The sequence below is a fragment of the Strix uralensis genome, chromosome 2 (assembly GCF_047716275.1).
Source record: "Strix uralensis isolate ZFMK-TIS-50842 chromosome 2, bStrUra1, whole genome shotgun sequence".
Lineage (NCBI taxonomy): Eukaryota > Metazoa > Chordata > Aves > Strigiformes > Strigidae > Strix > Strix uralensis.
Window position 1 is genome coordinate 15,033,605 of NC_133973.1, and position 23,284 is coordinate 15,056,888.

The window sequence follows — 23,284 nt, forward strand, 5'->3', positions numbered from 1 at the left end:
ATGATACGGTCTTTCCCCTCCAGCCGGGTTTCTGTGTACAGCATACCAGCTCCATACGACTCTGAGCAGACTGCAGGGCAGGTAAGAGACACCAGCTAAGCTTTATAAGTAGGCACACAGTAAATGATCTTTCTGTCCACTCTGGTGTGTGTTGACCTCTGTTCTTCATATGTAAATTGCTCCTTACCAAAGTGATAACAATTTTCCCCCCACTTACATAGCTTGAAATGCATGCCGCAAATAAGCAGCGGAGAAATATGTGGGTTTCATGTGTGGCATAGCTGATAAAATGAAAGACGTTATCTCAATTTAAACCTCTTTAAAAACTAGAAGGGTAAATATACTAAAATATGGAACAATAAATAGCTCTTCTTCTGTTGTCTTACTAACTGATGCCTTCCCATGTCTTTCTCTAGGAAAATCTGCATATTCACTACTGCCCATCCGACAGAGAAGACTTGTGTCAGAAGTACTGTTTCTTCAAATGGATGAGGCTGTGTTTCTGGAGAAGATGGCTTCTAGGAATATTACCTATAGTTTCTTTAATAGTTACAGTAATCGTGCTAGTCCTGCACTATTCATTCCGTAAGTCTTACTCCCCAGCATGGTCTGGGTGGGTATTTTACACTGTGGGGATGATTAGTAGAAAAAGCTCTGCACAAAGCAGCTAAGCACTTAATGCATGTATAAACTACTGACTTTCCCTTCTCCTTAACGTCTGCTAAATCAACAAAATGCACAATAATTAGCAGTTAGTAGTTGCATAAGAATAAAGAAGGTATGTATTTTATCTCTAACCCTTTTGTCTCTGCTTGTGAATACCATTATTCATTATTATAACTGTCGTCTTTCCCAAGAACCTGTAGGATTAAACTGTCTATCTTCCATTCACTTTTTCAAAACCAAATGGGTACCTAACTTATGTATGCTCCTTCCCAGATCTCAACACATAGCCATAAAAAACGTATCTCTTCAGAAGGATAGCACTGCAAAAAATGGAAATTTAACAATTAAAGCTTCCTAGTAGAAATGCCTCTCTGAACCTGTACCTCATTGCTCTCCTTTCCTTCTGGGCATTATTCTGCTAATTGGACTTACTCAGCACTTTGGCTATTACTGCATGTTTCTCTTAAGAACCTAGAGACACCAAGGACAAGTACATGCTTCTGTAAGCCTCTTGTTCCAGAAGCTTTTCCGTAATGTTGTTAGGTATGCTAATTTTTTTATTCTTCTTTTTATCAGTTCCAGCTTTCTCCTTTATTTATATTGGTGGAAGTGTAGAAATTTCTAATTTGACTTATACAAATGACCTCAATGATCCAAAGTCACAGAAATTCCTCCTGCAAGCAGAAGCAATCCAAAACTATGTAAGTTCCCACATAAATATAGCAATAATTTCAAAATATTGACTACAGAATCAGACTTGGTATGGGGAGAATACTCCAGTTAATCACAATTTCTTTTCATTCAAAATTGTAAGTTTAAAGCTAGCAAGTGTCTCAGTGGTGTACAGGTTTAGGGATGTAGATAGGCAGCGGGGGGTTGTGTGTCTCGTAGTAAGGCCAACACTTTCTAGGTAATAAAACCTGAGGATTTCAAGGTTATGGACAAATTATTCTTCTTAAAGGAATTAGGACTGTGTTTTCTGTTTTGTTTTACTTTACTCAAACACTCTTCTTTGCTACATTTTTATCTTTTTTTTTTTTTTTTTTTTTTTTTTTAAAAATTGCAGTTCCAATTCAATGCTCAACTTCTTGTTTTGTTTTCTCTTATCCTCCACAACAAAGCTTGCTTTCTTGCACTTCTTACGTGAGTTACTATTTGTGAGATCAATGCTGTTTCCTGGGTACATGTGAACAGCAGACTTAAACACAAAGCCGTTCTCTGTTAGCCTGTATTTCCCAAAAGAGCTTAATCTAGTGTCTCAAAACTGCTTTGTGCACAGCCAATACGAGTTGCTCATGTCCAGATTATATGCCAGAAATTTAAAGACTGAAACAAAAATATAAAAAGTATTCATAATTCTTTTTCTTGGCTAATTATCAAGAGCTATCTCAGTGGTCTTGAAATGTGATGTGATTTAAAAGTAAAATTTTTTTTTTTTTTAGTGGAAATGAATGCACATTTATGATGTTTATTTGATACATTTTGTGAAAATGATGGAGAGCACTTGTAATATGGGAGGACTGAGGAAGAGGAAAGGAAGAAAAAGACAAATACTTTATAGTGTAAGAGATTATACTGACACTAAAATGTAACACTACATTTTCTTATACCATTATTTAACTGTCAGTTTGCAGAAACATATGGGTCTTCCTCCTTGAGAAAGTACTACCTGAAGTCTGTAGTGGCTGCTTTCAGGTGGGTACTGTTACAGCATATCATATAAATTTGAGATATTCAGTTGTGTTTGTCTTACCTTTTTTAATGCATTTTAAATTTGTTATGTGAAGGAATATTCAGATCTCTGTAACACAGAATGAAAAATGCAGAAATGCACTTAAGTATATGAGCTAAGAGCTAAATAGTGTGACTTCTGTCTTACCCTGTAGAACTGTGAAAGAAATGAAACCTGATTAATTGTTCCTTGGGTTGTGGGTTGCTTTGTAGTCCGTTCATCTACTTTTGATTTTTGAAATCACAGTTCAGCAGGTTTTTCCTCTACCACTTGCAGAATCTTATTTTTGTTTTGTCTGTTTAAATGAAGTTCCTTTTTTAACATCTCTAAACAAAATCTAAAGGTATAATTTTGGGCTGGGCACTCTAATTAAGCTCCTGGTGAGAAATGTAAATACATTGAGCAGATGGCTACTACTGTCCTGGTAGTCTCTGAAAATTTCTGAAAGGTCAGTCCATAGGCCATTTTGAAAGGAGGAGTGTGATGGACTGTCTCTTTGAATCACTTAAGTAATACTTTGTATATGTACACATACAGGTTGTTTATTTCAACAAGAATTGTCTGAAATGTGGTATGAAAGTATGGGCATAAAATTATATTGTCATATGGTGCTAGCCTCAGTTAAAAATTATTAAGGAGAATGTATCTGGAGCTGTAATATTATCTTAAAATTGTAGAATTATACAGCAGGGATGGAAACATCCAAGTGCATAAAAATTATTGCAAGGATTTTCTGAGAGGTATGTTTTTCAGTCTCAGTATGTAACTGTTTAAGCAGCATATTTTCCAAGTATTTCTACTGTATAGAATAAAACAATTGTTAAACAAGAGCTTTTTGCCACCATGTTCAGCTGCAACCCTTTGCACAGCAGTTCAACTGGCTATGAAACTGCCAAAGCCAAAAATGCAGACCAGTGGAAAGCATGTCCAAAAATACTAATTAGAGTGTATTTATGATGTGTTTTTTTTTTTTCCCTCCACAGTGAAGGAGAGTCTGGACTCCGAGCTTACTACTGGAATACATTCTGGGCACCACAAGATATGGTTGCTTCTCTTAAAAAATTAACTCCAGTGGAACAAAAAGAAATCAGTAGTAAACAAGCAGCTCACATGTTCAGTTCTTCTGGGGAGGAAGATTTTGATCTTGTTACAATGGAGCTTTTTGGTAACAATGTACCTGTCATTTAATACCTATTCTGTCTATTTTTCTTTCTCCAGCCTGTGTCTTTGGCTTGTGTGGCTGATAGTTATTAACTTTCAGTTTCAGATTCCACAGAATATGATACGATGCTAAAATCAGGTAATTATACTTCAATCTGAATTGATATTACTTGGGGGGAAAAAATCCTGTAAAAGAAAAATAGCAGTTTCCCAGTTATCCTTATATCTGTAGGGCCTATGAACAAAACCAGACTAGGGATCTCCCTGGCCTGGTGTTCCAAATAAAGGCTGGGGTGAAAATACTTTAGTTTTTATTCTGATGTCCTGACTAGAATGGTTGAAATTTAAAAGTTCCCATTGAATCGCAATGACCGCTTGACATCTTTTAAAAAGCTACTGTACAAAATTATACATAATTTATTTGCCTTGTGACTAGATAATTTTGGTTATTTATAGTTAGTAATTAGTCAAATACTGTAGAGCTGTAATTCACTTTGCCTGGTTTCTCCATATCAAGCACACCTTGAGAATGACTTCATATAATTAGTGTATTTATTACATGGAGAGGGGTGAAGAGAAAATGGCAAAGGAAGCAATAGGTTTCAAGCAGAGATTGGTAGCAGTTGCAGCCAAGTTGCACATTCCTGCTCGCTGAGTGTTCGATGCGCCAGTGGCGGTGAGGCGTTGTACTTCCTTGGCCAGAGCAGGAGAAGGTGATGCAGCCTGGTAGGGAAAAGGGGATAGAGTTGTTAAGGTAAGGGAAAAAAGAGATTAGAGTAGTCAAGAAGTGCAAGTAGGCGATTGTTGCCACCTCTTCTGAAATTTTACCCAATAACTTAATTTATCTTCCAATTTAACAGTTTTTCGGTCACTGATCTAGCTTCTTTTGTATAGCAGTATCCTTTGACCTGTATGCCAAGCCAGGTAACAACAGGACTCTAACTCTGATGAATCCCAAAAAGTCTTCTTATCAATGGAGGCTGCGAGTTCCTTCCAACTATGTGGTGAGACTTGTAGTTATCACTTTGCATGGTGTCACTCCAGAGAGCTGTGCATCACACCACTTATCAGCATATGATTTCCTTCTTCCTCTGCAGAACAAGATCATTACAAGGTATGATAGTACAGAGCAAAGATGTTTTATTGAGCTGAACAGAAACTCTCTGAAACTGTAACAATGTCAAATTGATAATAAACAGGCTTCCAAAATACAAGATTCCAAATACAACTTAGTTGAAAATCTTGTATAAGGCAATAAAAATATCTTCCATATTATCCCCCATCTCCCCCCCCCCCCCCCCGAATTAAATTCATAGAATATCTTGAGTTGGAAGGGACCCATAAGGATCATCATTTCTCGCAGGGCTACCTGAAACTAAACCATATGACTAAGAGCATTGTCCAGAAGCTCCTTGAACTGACAGCCCTGGTACCATGACCACTTCCCTGGGGAGCCTGTTATAAATTCCTGTGGGTTTTATTCTACTTTATGACTAATTTTTAATGGTTTTGATTTCATACAATTACTGTCACAACTCAAAAAGGTACAGACTTTCATTTTTTTGGAGTATTGTATTCTATTGCTTTTAGAAAATACGTGTTTTATAGCAGTTCAGTCACAGGCAAATCCCTGTTCATAACAGGGCTGTGTGTCTACAGAAGTCTTCATCCTTAGAGTCACTGTGTAGTTCATTTGCATAAGTGAGATCAAATGATATTTAACCTTCAGTGGCCACACTGCTCCTGCTTTCCAGAATCAAATGTTATGTGTGGACATGTTATCCACCATGAACCTGTCTTCATTAACAAAATAAATAAAGACGTTTTAGAATCTGAGGATGGATGGTTTCAAGGAGGGAATTTTTAAAAATTTTCTTTTTTTTTTTAAAGAACTTTCAGGAAGAGGCTAGCTGAGCATGCAGATTCAGTTAGCAGTGCCTGAAACACACTTATTTAGTAGTGTTTTAACTTTCTTGAGTAGGTGGTCATCTTCAGCTCTCTTAACAGACTTATTTCTCTCCTTATGCAACAAGACATGAGATCTTACTACTGTTGGCAGACTGTCAGAAGGCCAGGCCTGAAGTGAACACAGGGTTTTATAAGGAGTTAGTCTCAGATTGTAGCATAGCATGGAGAATCCCACTCCTGATGCTGGGCTGCATCTGCTCTGTTGCTGATTATGAGCTATTGCTGGGACTGTTACTCCATTGTGTGTTATTAGCAATGGCTCAGCTTTTTAGGAACCAGAAACGTAGTCAGCCATGTGCGTTAAAGCACCTGGAAGCTAGCAGAACTAACACAGGTGTATGATATAACATGTTCAGAGACCATCAATGCAGTAAGCTGTAAGACAGAAGGTTCAAGAACATGCGTTGCTCTCTGTCTATCAAAGAACTGGAACAGAATTTGGTGACTGAAATGATGTTAAAAGCCTGATGGTACCTCCAAAAACGTTGACTTTTTTTGGTTATTTTTATTGCCACCCTAGCAAATGTGTGGTTTTGCATATGCCTTTTAGTTTTCTACTTAAACTGAAAGCAGCTAATGACACATATTGACAGATGCAGTAGAACTAATAATAATATCTTCAATATCCACAACAGCCAGGAATTACTGTATTATAGCCATTATTCCCTGATGTTCAGGTCTAGGATCACTCACACACGGTGACTAAAATGATTCTCATCAGTTTTTGTAAACTGCAGTAATATAACTGTTCAGTGACAAATACTAAAGAGTAAGTGAGCTGAGATTGAGAGATATACTGTAAAAGCGGTTGTCTCATGTGGACAACTCTTCTCATATGTGCTTGCCTTCCTATTCTGATGATACTCTGACAAAAGGTACAGCTAGAAGATAAGCCAGGCTATCAACTGGGTAGAAGATCAAGATGCTGAAAGATTCCAACATAGCAGTGTGGAGGGGACTCAAATTGTTCATTTTATAAAGGATTTGACAGGTATTATGATAAAAAGGATATAATAGTGTCTGCAAAAGAGAGGCAAATCACAGATCCATTGTCTAGTGTCTCACATGAAACGGGAGCAGGGAATAGCCTGCTAAAGCTAAAGATGAATACTTTCAGCTTAAAGTTCAAATATATATTTGATTTTAATGCTGCCACTCTGGATCTCAGTGATTTCAAAGAACTTGATGCAGGGCTGTGATAGAAATATTCCATTACTGTGAGGTCTAATCTTAATTGCTTTCATTTGTTGTGCACAGAAAAAGAGAAAGCTGTTAGAAATCTTTCACAGACAGATTTGTAAATGAATGAAAAGAAATCTGAAATATGCTGTGGATTTCAAAATGGAATAAATATAAAAGTGAATTTACAGATGCAAAAAATAACCTTTCAAATTACAAGTGGTAGTAAGTTTTCAAGCTTCAGGATATAAATTAACTCATCGTTATTTAAACAGAAGAACAAGAAGAAGAAATTGTTGCCATGCATGGGGCTTCATTTCTTGTGTGACAGCTTTTGTAATAGAATGGAAATGCTCTGGACTTGTTATCTGTTGCATAGATGCTGCTCAACACTGCTACAATGGTTCCTGTTGCCTTATCAGTGTTACCAACTACTTCTCAGTGCCACTATCACTACTGAGGTAATATAATCTGGCACTGCCTTTCTGATGCTTCTACAGGTCTGAAAACTCCAGGGCACCTGTTATGCAAGAATATCTGTGATGTTCACCCTGGGTGACTAAGCCTCAATGCTGGGAAACTAGCATCTTGTGTAGTATCAGTTGGGTAGAAGAATAAAAGGGAAGTGGTAGCCAGGGGAATACTTCTGAAACACAGACAACCAGAACAGTGTTACTTCTGCCCAGTTTCTCAGCAAAGATGACTGAAATGTGGGAAATGTTTTGGGGGTTTTTATATGCAATTTTTTGTAATATTTCAGATGGTGTGGACCTGGGGCCTGGACTCCTCCTGTTGTACGTTTAACTTCATCAAGTAATGTAATGTTGCTTACCTTCTCACTGGACCGAAGAGAAGAAAGCAACATGTTAAAAGCTCACTTTCAAGCTGTTCCTAAAATCAGTAAGCAATTAATAGAAACAAGCGTCTGATGTGAGCACACTTATTCCTGTTGTTGGTTCTAAAAACGCTGATATTACCTGAACATATCTGGGCTGAGGGAATGTTGGCACGTAAATCAGGGAACTGTCATTCCAATCCACTTAAAATGTCTGAGAACTGAACAAAGAGAGCTGAACAAGTAGAGAATATCCTTTGGGCTGGGAGACTTTTTGTCTTCCTGGTTACTACCCAAGCCATGCTTTCCAGACATTAATCTTTCTGCATGGGTAACACTGAGCAATGGTAGCGGAGCAGCCAGCCAGATAGCACCACAGGCACTATATGTCTAAGCAAAACTAGATAGCCCAAATGATACAGCAGTGCTTCTATCAGTTTTGGCAATCTATCCTCAGCTCGGGGAATGCGTCTTTAATGAAAATGGAAAACAAGAGCAAACACTTCTAATATGTCTTTGATTCCTTTCTGAAAGCACTGTTCAGTGTAGTTAACTGTATAAGAAAAAAGTATTCAAGACCGAAGAAGCATATTCTAAACCTATGGAGTGCTATGAATTTTGCAGGAGTTCTGGGTGATTAGTGAAATGTTTTGAATAATGATAAACTGTAGCGTTTTACAGGAGATATAGGGGCTTCAGAAGTGAAAGTTTAACCACAGTTATTTGGTAAGGTCTAAGTGAAAGAATTTTGACAATGAGGCAAGTGACTATTTTTAAACTTGTGGAAGAAATCATAGGGGATAAACTTCTCCAAAGCTTACACATTTCAACTTATATCTCCGTGGATGCAGCTTGGGCAAATACTCATCCTATGCACATTACAAATTAGAATTGCTTAATTGCTCTGAAGATGGCCATTCCAAATTACATATAGCCCAGGTTTTGCCACAAAATGTTGCTATTTTCAAAAGTGTCTTAATTTCTGTTATATTCATGTTTGTATTTACTAAGTTACCTAAAGGGAACTAAAAGCACTAAGAACTAGATATCCAAGAGATTTCTTTGTAGAAAATAAAACCTCAAAGATATTGTTCAAATGTGGCATGAATTTTCAGACTGAGAACTGACACACAAAATTCCTGTTTTACATTAAATTAATCTGAGGTTTCACTTCATTGGGCTGATTGCTTTTTAATTTTTGAAAATGTCTACAGAAAGGTCAGGAGTAAATTGGAAGGGGGAGGTCTGCTGTGTCCACATTTAATTGCTTCTTCCACTTACCACGAAAGAATGTTTTTAGAAAAACCTTCAGAGGAGTTTTGTACCTATCCTTAATTGTAACTGGATCTAAAAAGAGAAATTCAGCAGGATGGGGAAGTAAAAGTTATGCGATTTTCTGTTAATACAGGCAAAACTTGAGTTTAATACTGTTACAACACATTCTTCCACCCCTGTACATAAAGAAAGGTCCTAGCAAGTGAAGTAGGCTCTGTACTTTAGCCCCACTGAGGTAACGGTGTTCCTTGCTGATATATTTCTCTCCTAGTCTGTGGTGGTCATTATATTTCCTGGAATGGGACACTGAGTTCCCCTTATTACCCAAGTTACTACCCACCAAACATTGACTGCAGCTGGATCATCAGAGTAAGTGCTGGGAACTCTTCTGAGTAGTGATGACTTTGCTTTATGTGATATAGACATAAAACTGGGAGAAATGGCTTTCAGTGTGGGTGAAATGGAGGGAAAACATACTAAGACCACTGCACCTGACTTCTTCTCAGGCACCCATTTCTTTCCAGTCCTATGTATAAGTGCCAGCTATGGGAGGGAAACATTGCCAACTTCCAAAAGTTTTATTCATGACAGAAACAAAGTTGATGGGTAAGATGAAAACTCACAGCAGCCAGAGAAAATCATTTTGCTTCTATATCAGAAAGAAAAAATGGTCATGTAAATCATGCCTCATACGATGGATACCACATTGTATTTCCTTGAACTCTGCAGAAACAGGACCTTTTCTGGCTCAGAAATTCAGCTCTGGATTTCCACCAAGCCCTTTGGCAGAACTTAGAATCTGCTCATGATTTCCACCAACTTCCTGGTGTGTTTATCTGTTACTCCATTTAAGCATTTAACTACTTTTTTGACTTTCCCTGGAAAGTTCTTCATGTCTATGAGTTGGTAACAGTCTCTACCTTTCACCTGCTCAATGAAAATTATTAGCAGCTTGTAGCACTAAACTCTTATCTATATGCAGGAAAAGGAAGAAAAAGGCTTTCTAAAACAGAGAAGTGTCAGCTAATACAGTTGAGTGACTAGCTGCCATAGATATCTTAAATCTTTTATTTGACCTACTGGAACACGTGGCAGTACAAACATAGCATGAACCTCAGATATAGTGCTTTGTGTTGGCTGCAGGAAAGCGTACACTCCTTTATCTGATGCAGTCTGGCCAAAGTTGGGTCTAAAAATATTTCTATACATGTTTAAAATAGCAAAGTTTTTTGGTTCTTCAAAGGTGCTGGTTTGCAAAATAAAAAATGTAGTATTTTCAATCTGATAAGTCAAACAAGATTTACCATCTTAGAAGCACAGACCTTTTCACAGGATCACAGAATCACAGAATTGTCTAGGTTGGAAAAGACCTTGAAGATCATCCAGTCCAACCATCAACACAACATTGACAGTTTCCAACTACACCATATCCCTCAGCGCTATGTCGACCCGACTCTTAAACACCTCCAGGGATGGGGACTCCACCACCTCCCTGGGCAGCCCATTCCAACGCCTAACAACCTGTTCTGTAAAGAAATGCTTCCTAATATCTAGTCTAAACCTTCCCTGGCGCATTTTGTGGATGTGTGTATCAGGATATTTATCCTTTCATTTTTAGGCACCATTGCCTGGCTACAAGCTGTCATTAAAAATCCTCATAATACAAATTCAAGAGAAGTCTCCAGGATCCAGTAAATGTGATAAAGACTGGTTAGAAATTGATGGGGTTAGGTGAGTAAATACACTATTTTCTGACATATTAATTTGCACTTTGATGTTCTGCACAACATACTGTACTTAAGAAAAAAATGTCTTGCCACTTCCAGTGCAGAAAGATACATTTCAACAAAAACTGGCATGCTTCCACTAAATTTCAGCAGAATAATCTTAATCCTGCCCTAGTACTAAACATTTGTCATTATATTAATTTAAGCATCCTGCTTTTTCTACAGTGTGAGGCACTTTGTTGCTCCCCTCAAGAGCAATGAACGACATAGAAAACTGCAGGATTTTATGTAGTTGCAGTTGAAGTGTAAATTCCTGGCAATGGTCTTGACATGGATGAAGAGCTTGTGTCATCTGAAGCTTCATTGTTCTACACCACTTTTCAGTGATTGTAATTGTTTTCTGTAAATAAGACAAATTGCAATGTGTGTGCTTAAAATATCAAAGAAACAACACCACCCCACCCAAAAAAATCCCCAAACTGAAAAGCCAGTGTTCAGAGTAGTTTTTCTCTTGGAAGGAGTGTATTGAAACTGGCAACAGCTGTTGGATTTGGTTGTATGATTCCATTACTGGATTTTTAGCCTTTGGGTTTGCAAACCTAAACGGGAAATCTGAAATAAGCATACTTAGAAGTCGTTTGTATTTATAAGGTAGATTCTGACATTGATCATCTGGATGTATTTTGTTTCAAAGTTTGCTAGTCCCAGAAAAGTTGTGGAGTGGAAGGAATTTGTAAATAGGCTTTCTGCTGGGCTGTTTTAACACTAAAAAGCAGCTGATCTTTATTGTATTGTTTTAAAGCTTTTTGGCATTGCTAGCCTTCAGTAAATGGAGAGATAGCTGGATGGTAATGGTCAGTTTAGTTAGAAATTAATTATTCTCACTTTTGCCTTGCTAGATACTGTAACGCTCTTTCAGAAAACAGAAATGGAGAATATGGTTATTCTGTCGCAATCAACTTCCATTCTGATGAACTGGTCACCCACAGAGGGTTTTATATTGAATACAAAGCCTTCAGTCACACAGACCGTAAGTGAATAAGCGTGTACTTTGCTTTTTAAGGAGAAACCTTCAAGAAACCATGCTTGACAGACCAACCACATACAAATCAACCTGCCTTTTTTTCTTAACCTAGTTGCAAGACATGAATGTTTAAAATGTTATTATGTATTTAATTGAACAAATAGATGTACAAAATTAGGTAAAAGATGCTTTTAGAAGCTAGTACTTATTTTCCAACTTTTAACAAAACTTCTGTACAATGACAAGTAAAAGTAAAGTTTCCCAATGGCTGTAGATCTAATTATTTGGCATTTTTCTAACATCTTAAATTAGCCAAGCTGCAAGATGAAAATAGTATGGCAGAGAGCCTCTCAGCATGCCTCTTCTGCCAACAGGAGTTAACCGTGAATAGTTAGTCTCTTTCAAATCACAACTCGGCATGTTCTGGATCAGCTTCCAGGTTTAGAGAAACTATTTAAGTTTTCATGGGTAGTCAGTGAGGACCCCTCGCTAGCAGGTGTTATGGAAATATGACTGGGGTTCTTATAGCTCTTTCCTGACTCCCCAGTCTAAGCACTTCTGGATCAGTGTTAGATTTTTGGGGGGATTTCCAGAGGGTGGAACAGGGATTTTCAGGAGATACACATATTTACTTGTGATATTTCTTTGAAAAGACACATCTGCAATGTATTCTTTGTAAATGCTTTCTCTTTCCTTTACCCAGCTAATGTCTAAAGTTCTCTGTGATTTCAAGAGATCTGTTCAGTTTGTGAAACCTCTTCATATCCTCAGCTTGCTTGACCGAGTGTAGTTCTGTTCATTGCTGACTTAAAAGTAATTTTGTATTAAGACCTCTGGTGTAGATTCTTGCTTCACGCCTTTCATTAGAAATAAACAGCAGATTTTATGGCCAGTTGTTCTACAGGACTCAGATATTTTCAGGGATTCCTTTTTCCACTGATGTGTGTCTCTTTCTACGGGAAAAAGTTACAAACTATACTGTGTCCTGTGCTTTCTCTGGTTATTGCCTCAAAAATGGTTCAGAGGCGAGTCAAAGACTAAGAATACCTTTTTTAACAGAGAAAATCCCCAGTCTTTATTGCATGTACAGGTCTTTACTCCCTGTGTGCTCTGCTCAGTTTCTAGCACTGAGCGGGCAAGCAGATGGCTCAAAGTTGTGTAATCAATTCTTAGTCACAATCTTAAGGATCTGTATTAAGAATCACCAGGAGGGGTAAATTAGCTGTGATGTGTCAGTATGAAGTAGAGGGCTATCTGAGAGAGTAGAATGTATTGAGAGCACTGGTCTTCCACAACAGCCTTGCCTATAGCAATAGTAAGGGGGGACGGGGGGCAGCTAAATTAATTTTCTCCCACAGCTTTAGTACCTGCAGTCACCCACCTCAGATTAGCTTCTTTCCATTGTTGGGAGCCTACCAAAGCATGGTTACTAAAAAATCACAGGCACTGCTCTGAGTTGACCTGGAAAGGAAATGACAGCCATCAGCTGAATAACTTCAGGGAATGATGAAAAGAACCCAGAGAGACTCCTGCTTTGAGCTAGAGCTGGCTGCGTAGTGTGTGCTTTCCACCCACTGGTGTCACGTGCAAGGCAGTGAAGAAGACTAAATGACTCCTGATTCAAACTGATTAAATAAATGTGGGACAAATGTGTTTAGTCCTTCAATCTGATCTAGCTGTTAATTTGCCTGTGGTGCTAGAGGGGAAAAAGAAACCTTAGCATCGATACTAGTTATTAGTTGAAGTGAAAGTGAAATAAATTCTTGGTGAAAGGTGGTTTCGTAATGGAATTGCTAGATTTGAAAAGTGTTTGATAAAGCACTTATTCACATTAGACGTGAAGTTGGAATGTAGTAGCACAGAGATGAATTTCTACAACATTTTAATGTCAGGAAATTTGTAATACTAAAGAGAATTCTCTGTTTTGACTTCTTTTTTTTTTTTTTTTTCCCCTCTCCTCTGATGCTCCTGTGTAAAACACATTATCTTAGCACATTGAAGAGGTGTTCGCTATTAGTAGTAATTACTTATCTGTGCTGAATCAGTTTCAACCCTTAGAGTGAGGCAGTGAATGTGAATTTAATTTTCTAATTCCATTTATGTGAATATTGATTCATTTAATTCAGATTGCTTGATAAAAATCTTTGTCAGATTATGCCAAGAAAGATAGCATTTCCTTTTTTAACATTCAATTTAGTTTATAAATAACACTAACTTTGGTTTTTAATAGCCATTTTAATATTTCTTCATAGTACAGTCCTGCGTTAACACATTTAGACTGTAACAGCATTTCCAGTGCCATTAATTTCTTATTTTTCTAGTTTGTTCTTAGATGTGCAGATAGAACATGCGTTCCCTCAAGTAATCAGTCTGAAGGCTGGAAAGGCTGCTCAGATGGTAGTGATAGGGTAGATAGACTGTGGTAGGGCAATTATTTCTTATTTGTGTTCTCCTGTAAAGTTTGTTCCAGGAAGTTTAGAGACTGGCTGAAATTATCTCTAAAATATTGGTGGCTATCTTTAAGATCACATGAAGGATGTGGGTGAAGATCTAAAAGTCTGGAGAAGAGGCTGTGTAATGCATCTTTTTAAAGAGTGGGAGAATAGAAAAAATTAGGAGGGAATTTTACACCAATCTTTACCAGTTAAGCTTCAAAAAAAAAAAAAAAAGCAACAAGTAGTCAAAGTAAACTATCTGTAAACAGTGAAAAAGGTATTAAAAACCAGCATGGAGTTTTTAATTTTGTTTTAGTTCTCTGCTGTGAGAGAATAAATAGAGAAGTTGTACTTTGACACTGTCTTCTGTGACAAACTTATCAGTAAGTAAAGGAAACACAGTGAGAAAAAAAATATAGGAAACTGTTTCCAGAGAATGATTGCCAGTGACTCATTACCAAAACATAAGGATTATTTTTAGTGTCGTTCTGCCAGTATCTGCTATGGGACACCTCTCAGTTTTTGTTAGTGATCTAAATGATGGATTTGAGAAGATGCTTGTGAAATAGGAAAGTGTCACACAATAGAAAGAGGGATGTATTTAAGAGGGATGCATTTATAAATGATCCTGACAAGCTGGAGAATATATATGGAGAAAATGATACTCCATTCAGTAAAGACAAGATCTGAATTTCAGTAAACAAATAAACATGTGGATCGCTTTCCTGCTGAAAAATGGCTGGGGGGTGATAGTGACCCAAAAGCTGACTTGAGAGTCACAAAGTCATACAATTTTCTGTGTGTGTTTTGTGTGTGTTTGGTGTTTTGTTGTTTTTAGTTCTTTTTTTTTAAGTGTCACGCTAGGATGTAAGACAGGAGTTTAAAAAGATCTTCCCAGTCACCACTGGGAAGATTTCAGCTAGAGACCTGTATCCAAACTGGGCACTGCACATCAAAGATAGTGAACAATGAAGGGATGCCAGAGAGAGTGACCAGAAGGTAATCCAAGGTCAGAGAACACGGCACAAGTTAGGTAATGCAGCAAGTATCTGTCACTGGAGGCCATCAAACCCAAGGTAGACTAATGCCTGGCAGCGATGGCACAGTAACATCAAGGTGACCTCTGGTAGGGAGTGTAGCACATGGCTGCTAGCCAGCTACTTGGACTACAAAGCATTTACAGACCTTTCTTCTTCAGGTTGTAATCCAGAGAAGTTGAACTGTGGTGATGGGAAGTGTAAGCATCAGTATAAGAATTGTAAAGATGATGACAGCTGTGGGGAGGACAGTGATGAAAACAACTGCTGTAAGTATATATTTTTAGCTATTTTCCAAAAGATGGTGGAAGGACAGAAGCAGGAACATGCTTATTTTAATGGATAAATGTAGCATTTCTCTATATTTTTCTCATAGCACAAAGTACAAGCTTTGTAATAGTGAAAACAAAGCATGCAGAGTATAACTAGTTCTTGGGAAAGTCTAGACAGGAAATTAATGAAGCAAAATCCAAGATAACAATGATCTAAGTTAGGTGACCTAACAGCAGCTTGCTGGTGGTCCTGTTAGAAGAGCACTTTTTCCCCAACTGCTGCCAGAGCAGTACCAAATAATGTAAGGGAGAGAGACATAATAGCTTTGGGACTTTTGCCCTTTGTCACATGCATGGTCCCCTTACTATAGATCTACCATGGTTACAGGCATTACTGGTACTACTAATGTCTTCCTAGTGTCTTGCTCCATTTTGCCTTTACGATTTTTGCCTTGCTTTGAATCTTCAGTCCCTGGGGTAGCCAGGAGTACGTCCTTGTTTGTTGAAAAAAAAAAAAAAAAAAAAATCCCTCCCACTGTTTAAAGGTTACTGTAAACAACTGATAATAAGAATGATAGTAATGGAGAGATCTGTCAGGATTCCCACATAATAAACTGTGATAGTCCTTAGCCAAAAATTTATCGGAGGGAGGTATAAATCTCTGCCACAATTTTCTCAACTTTTACTTAAAAAAGGTTGACTTCCAGATAATACCTGCTGTGAAGATTTATAATTTGTAATGCCAGTAGCGCTGGTGAAGGTAAAACAACAGATCTGACAAACCTGGCTTGCTCAGTTTAGAGTTAAGTAAAATGAGAATGAGGACAGTTGGAGGCTCTTCTGTCTTTTTACTCATGGGCAGTGGAGACTGAAATTAGTGTGATCAGTAATAGGAGCAGAACACTCACCCTGTCCCCTCTCCATAGAGGGTCCAGTTTACACGAGTACAGACTATGACTTCAGGCAGATTGGAATGTGTATCTTGGAACAACTTTCACCAAATAGGTTGAATGTGCAAGGCTTTTTAATCATTTAAAACCATGGTTCCAAACATGTGACACTATCTTCTCTCTCTTATTTCAGCCTACAGAAGTTGCTCCCCTTATGCATACAAATGCCTCAATGGAAAATGCTTGCTGAAACCAAATCCTGAGTGTGATGGGAAAAGAGACTGTGCAGATGGATCTGATGAAATGAACTGTGGTGTGGTAACATTTATTTAAAAATTAGTTAATGACTTGGGAAGAGGAGTCAGTAATTTGTGCTATGGTCAAGCATTATTGGACTAAGAATTAATTAAATCAGATGTGGATTAAAAAAAATGAATCTCCTGGTAACATCTGTATGAAAATGCCTGTCTTGAATTTTACACTGTTTCATTTTAAATCCACCGATCCATTCTGTCTACGATGCCTTATTTCAAGCAATGCACACTTCCAGGATAAGCTGGTAGGTCTTAGTGCTTGTTTGAGCTGAATGAAATGCAGTCAAGGAGCTGTGAATGTAAGGAGGGAAAAGGTATGAGATTTTATTCAAGTGAACTTTTGGAAACAACCCAGCTTAGAATTGTGCTTAAATGTCTTTTCGAGTTAGTAACCTCTTTATAAAGCTCTAAGGGAGTATAAGCAAAGATTGGTTTATTTCTGACTTGTCTCCTGAGTGAAAATGGGCAAGTACCCTTACATTTTTGTCAATTCCACAGTAAGGAAATACTTTTTTTCAACAGCATTGAGGTCTGTGGATAACTGTGTGTTAAACATAGCAAAGTGAAATGAGCTTGTGTCTTTTGTTACTATTTTATTCAATTATTTCTATTAGCTTGTGGAAGACACCAGCTTAAGAAAAACAGAATTGTTGGAGGTGAAGATGCAAGATCTGGAAAGTGGCCTTGGCAAGCAAGTTTACAGATGGGAGCATATGGCCACGTGTGTGGCGCGTCTGTTGTTTCCAACAGGTGGCTCATATCTGCTGCCCATTGCTTCCTGGATTCTGATTCTGTGAGGTATGAAGTTATACTGTCATAGATTATTTGCAGTTTAATAACCTCACAGTGTTGCTTTCAAAAGTCTGAAGTAGCTGTTCCTTGTCTAGATGATTCAGGGTATAACTGACATGATATCACTACGTGAATCCTCAATATTGTATTCTGCTGGCTTCAAAAGTCCTAAGTATCTGAAGTAATTATTTTGCCTCCATTGTCAGTGAATCCTGCATGATAAAACAAAATGTTTTGTTGGATTTAGGGTAAACACCACTTTTTTAGCAGGCAGGAATTTTCCGAGTAGGACCTATGGCCTTTTCTCCCAAGAAAAGGACTATTTATTGGTAAGTGGGGTGTAAAACTCACCAATGTTCAGCTTAGATAGTGTAAATTGAAAAGACATACCTCCTACATGTGGGGGAGGAAATACAGTTTAATAATATGTTTTTCTGACTTTCAAAGCATGGTGCCTTGCAAGGAATTGGTCTTATAATTTCCTGGAGCTATTATTTTCAAAATAATAGGTAAAAACATTACTTAATATTTTAGGAGACAGAGACTCCATTCACTTTGGTTTTGATGAATCCCATCAAATACCGAAAAGTAGATAAAACGGAGTGAACTGACACTGCATTGCTTTCCAACAGGATCTTCTAAGAACATTCTCTTTACAGATACTCTGTTCCTTCGGGGTGGAGAGCATATATGGGCTTACATACTATTAATGAAAAGAGCAGTCGTGTAGCTGTGAGATCAATCAAAAGGATTATTGTCCACCCACAGTATGACCAATCTATCTCAGACTATGACATTGCCCTGTTGGAAATGGAGACGCCTGTGTTCTTCAGTGAGCTGGTACAGCCCATTTGTTTACCCAGCACCTCTAGAGTATTTGTTTATGGAACTGTCTGCTATGTAACTGGCTGGGGAGCCATAAAAGAAAATAGTATGTTCATTTCCTGGATATACTTCTTGCAAGTTTGGCTTAATTTTAAACTCTAACAATGAAATATTTATAGTTGTAAGAAAAAAAACCTGTGGTTTACTTAGTAGGTCTATAAAAGGCTAGAAAATGTCCCCTTAGCTACAGTCTGTGAATTCTGAATGTTTGCTTGGGTGGCAGGTGATAAGTGACAATATTCATACTCAGGTGTCACAGACCATTGAAAAGCAAATGACTGTAGATTTACAAAAATGTGCCCATCTTCATGCTCATGGCTCATTTTGTGAATAGATCATAAGCAACCTTACAGGTAAGGAAAACAGCAACTTGCAACTACTGCAGAGAAAGAATTTGTCTCTAAGACTGTGTTTGACAATATTGGGCCATGAACAGCAATAACTGCAAATATATCGTGGAGGTTTTTTATTTTGTCTGTCTTAACCAAAGGCAGTTTCATGTATGCCCCCATGAAGAGTTCTGCCTCTGAGCAGCTTGGAGTAGCATGCTGCAAGTGAGGGTGCAGGAAAAAAGCAAACGGAGTTGGAGAGGGGCGGTGGGGTAGCCCATGGGATATTGGCTCTGTTTTGGCATTAAACAGGAGCCAGCTTTGGAACCTGGGCTTAGACAGCTCCTCTCAGCATTGCAGCGGTCCCCACAATAGTGCAGAGAGCTAGTTCCTCATGTTTAATCAGAAGCCATATGCTATGGTAATTCTGGCTTTCTTAATATGCCTTCTTAAAAAAAGGTTTAAAGCTAGATAATACCATAATAGCTTAATGAAGTGCAAATGGATTTGCAATTGATAATTTATTACAATTCTTGCTTTTTAACAAAATAATGTAGGTAATATCTAAAAGTCAATATAGTGGCATGTGAAAAAAACATTTTCCTATTTTACCTGTTTTGTTCCCAACCCACTCTCAGAGCTGAAAAAGCAGCCAGACTAAAACCCAGTACTTCCTCTGGCCATCCAGATATTGAAAAGGCTACGTTCACCATTGGGCCAAGACATGACTGAGGATATTTAGTTCACAATGACACCTTGTGCCAATACTATAGTACAGAATTAAGCTCTTAGCATCACTTGTGACTTACAGGCTTGATTTTAAAAAATTATTTCTTTTCCCCCTCTCAGTTTTTCACTCCTCAGCTCCTTCCTTAGAAGTGAGAGCATGGAAAAGAATGTAGAAATTTCATCTAGTAGGACTTGGACAATGTTCGCAGCACAACCATAGCGTAAATAACAACAAAAAGCTTTGGGCATAATTTGAAATGGCATTCAAAATTAGACACACTGTGTGGAATCTTGTATTATATTCATAATTTGAATGGCTTTTTTGCTACTTTCTAGCAGAACAGGCTCATAACGATAAAGACTAAGGAAATGGAAAGGTGGTGCCTAGGGACCTTGTCCTGGTTTAAACCTGGACGGCAGCCAAACACCATGTAGCCACTTGCTCACCCTCCCCTGCCCCGGGGGATGGGGGAAAGAATTGGACAGATAAAGGAAAAATCGTAGGTTGAGATAAAAATAGTTTAATAATTGAAATCAAATAAAACAATAACAATAACAGGAATGCACAATGCGATTGCTCAGCACCACTGACTGATACCCAGCCTGTTCCCAGCTAGTGATCCCAGAAAAACCAAGATCCTGCAATCGCAATCCCGGAAGCAAGAGAGAACGCCCCCTTCCCAGCTGACCCTCCTTTGTATACTGAGCATGACATTACATGATATGGAATATTTCGTTAGCCAGTTTGGGTCTGTTCCCTGGGCAGGACATGGGGAGTTGGAAAGCCCTTGATCTCCAAGCAACAACTGAAAACATCAGTGTATTATCAGCATACCAAATCCCATGCTGAATGCAAAGCATAGCACTATTCTAGCTACTAAGAAGAAAAATTAACTCTATCCCAGCCAAAACCAGGGCAGACCTCTGTCTAGAGGGTAGTGTAGACAACAGCTTTGGAAAGCTGAGGGCAGGCAGCAACTGAAGGGAGAGGGATTACTCACCTGTCATCAGCTGGGTAGATTTTGAGTTTGGAGCAATTATTTTTTGTTTTGACAAGTGGTATCTCTGTTAGAAATCTGTACTACCATAACCTCTGCCATACCATTTGTATTTTTTCTAGGTCATCTTGCCAAAACACTGCAGGAAGCTCGAGTGAGAATAATTAACCAAAGTGTGTGCAACAAGCTGTATGATGATCTTATCACATCACGTATGCTGTGTGCTGGGAATCTTAATGGTGGAGTTGATGCGTGCCAGGTAATCTGGATTTTATAGAAAAACTACAAAGGAATATTTGCTTTCATTGGAAAACTGTTCAGAGTTGTGGGTTATTTGTGGGGTTTTTTCTTTTTTTCTTAGTAATGGAGTGAGATGTCTTGAGTGCATGGTTAATTTAACATGGCAGTTAAAGGCTCTCCAAAATAAGGAAGGAAATTTGCCATAGATAATCTCTGAATCTCTTGAGAAATGTTACTTTGAAAAGACAAGCGATAAAATGTGTTGAAAAGAATTCTTTTTCTTCTTCAACAGTTACATTTCCTATAAAATAACAGAGATATAAGGATAAATGGAATAAAGTTAGGGCTGTCTGCAATTTTTTCTCTTAATATTGATTTTTTTTTTTCCTTTTTTGATGTCTGGGTGTGGGTTTAATAAAATACTGTAACATTATAATGAGTAGTGTATTGTTACATTTTCAAAGAAATGCAAAAGGCAAAGGTAAGCTAGGTTTGGTAAATGCAGTTTCAATGCTGCCTTTTAGTTTCAAATGTTCATTCATGTGTATAACTACAAGTTCTGATTACATCATGGTATCATATGACCTAATTTATTTGCACACACAATCAGAAACCGCTCTTGGAATGTACTTCAACTGTCTTGACCCTGCCTTCCTTCTCATTCTCAGTTACTAGACTAATTGTGTACTTTACCAGTATTTAAATTTATCACGATGAATATCCATTTTCAAAATTACCAACATGGTTATTATACCAGTTACTGTGTAAAAGGAGAGAAATGTGTTATTGATATTTAGACTGTGTTAATTTGATAAAATTATTGGGCAATATATAAATTTTACTGCTTTAATGTAATAGAGTAGTTTTTGCAAGATCATAGCTCATAATGGGTCAAACTTCTTTATACACAATAGACTATTGGCAGGATCTTCCTGCAGTCTCTTAAGTTCTAACTCAAAGAATTATTATTTTTAATTCTAAATTTTAATTAACTATGTACAGTTTGCCTATAACCTTAGGCCTTGGCATTGTTTTACTAAAACATGTTGATTTAGAGGCTCGATGTTCCTCCAAAAAATGTGTTGCTTAAGAAATGCCCTTGAATTTTTAGATGGACATATTAACCAATTCAGCTATATGCCATACTGGTCACTCTGGTTTCCAACATAATATGCTGTGTTTGAGTCCTAGCATGCTGGCCCTCTGGGCCTTTAAGTTCTTACTCTGGGTAGTACCTTTGCTATTTCTTTCTTTTCTGTCACTAGTATATTTCCTGTGCAGTGCTGGGGAGGAATGATGCTGGCAGTTCAGGAAATTCCCACAGCACACTGAAACCCTTTTACTACAGTTCCAGACTTGTGGGCATCTTGATTTGTTTCATTTCTTCATGGACACATACACTGTGCATGTACTGGATGCGTTATGTGAAACTTCCGAACACCTTTCCTCTTTAGAGGATGTGATACTTACAGTGAGAAATAAAACATTTACTCTTTCAGACTCTGTTTTCTTATCACTCCAGGATGGTTTTTGATCTTGGTTCCTCTTTTTAGGATCCTTCCTCTCTCCACCAGCATACAGCCCCTTCAGTCTTTCAGAGCTGGTGGTGTAACTGGCTGGACTATGTAGCCTCCTTTCTTAAATCACTTTGAGATCAGCCTTTTGGATTATCAAAATTGCCAGTATGACACCAGCCTGTTTCTGGCTTCTTTTATCTCTAGATAATTTTGTTTGGGTGATGAAGGCTTTCTCTTTTCTTGGTACATGGCTTTCTTCTGAGCTCTTCCATGTTTTAGCTCCAACTGGGGGCAACAAATAAACCTCAGGGTCAACTTGGAGGCCACTGGCTGCATTGTATGCATAAGGAACAGCTGCAGACATAAGCTGCATTCAGAGCTGCTCGGAGTTCTGTGAACTGGTCTGTTCACAGAAGGCATACAAATTTAAACTGATAAAGGGTACAAAGCGTTTGTGAGCCCAAATACATTTTGATTCTGAGCTGAAGTAAATGAGAATTTTTACTTTTCTACGTTGCTTTACAGAGCCGCATGTTCCCGTTGAGAAGCCAGTTCTTATTTGCACATTCCTTAGTTTTTGTTCCTTCCTCTCCCTCTATGAACGTAGACACGGTCTTGATTATGAAACTACTAATAATACTTAATTGTGCCTCATTTGGTTGTTTGGTTTTGTGTTTGGTTTGGTTTTCTTGGTTGGCGGTATGTGGTATCTTTCTGTTCCTATTTAATACAAAATATAAGAGCTGTGGCTTCAACCTGTGAACAATTTATGGTCAATTGGTTGCAGAATTTCCACTTTTCATCCCCGTCTTCTCCTCTCCCCATTCAGCCTGTGATCAGTTGCTTTATGAATCCTGTAATGGGACATTAACAATGAGTAATTTTTTTAAACAACTTCTTGCCATTGTTATATATTGATTAGTGTGGTACTTCCATAACTTAAAATAAATTTGACATTTAGCTGGGTACATTCTATCCAGAAATAAGATTATAATATTAAATTGTGATTTGAGAAAGAGAGGGGCAGGTATTTACTGTCCTTAAATAACCTAACAGTGCTGTGTGTGTGTGTGTGCCTGCGTGCACTAATGGCTGAACTCCCTTCATTTTAGGGAGATTCTGGAGGTCCCTTGGCCTGCACAGGAAAGGGAAATAGATGGTACCTTGCTGGCATTGTGAGCTGGGGTGAAGGATGTGCTCGACGCAATCGTCCTGGCGTATACACTAAGGTGACGGCCCTTTATGACTGGATTCGTCAGAATACAAACTGATCTGCCAA

The 23,284-nt window shown here is 38.0% G+C and overlaps 1 protein-coding gene across 1 annotated transcript; it reads left to right on the top strand.

The window, feature by feature from the left end:
* Nucleotides 1–23,276, top strand: LOC141940084 (suppressor of tumorigenicity 14 protein-like). Its single transcript, XM_074860875.1, has 17 exons — nucleotides 1–81; nucleotides 417–585; nucleotides 1,243–1,367; nucleotides 2,294–2,361; nucleotides 3,382–3,563; nucleotides 3,660–3,698; nucleotides 4,457–4,673; nucleotides 7,467–7,606; nucleotides 9,088–9,185; nucleotides 10,435–10,547; nucleotides 11,443–11,573; nucleotides 15,201–15,308; nucleotides 16,395–16,514; nucleotides 17,130–17,313; nucleotides 17,967–18,238; nucleotides 20,371–20,507; nucleotides 23,118–23,276. The coding sequence occupies exons 1-17, from the start codon at nucleotides 1–3 to the stop codon at nucleotides 23,274–23,276; spliced, it is 2,343 nt and encodes a 780-aa protein (XP_074716976.1).
* The last annotated feature ends 8 nt before the right edge of the window (nucleotides 23,277–23,284 follow it).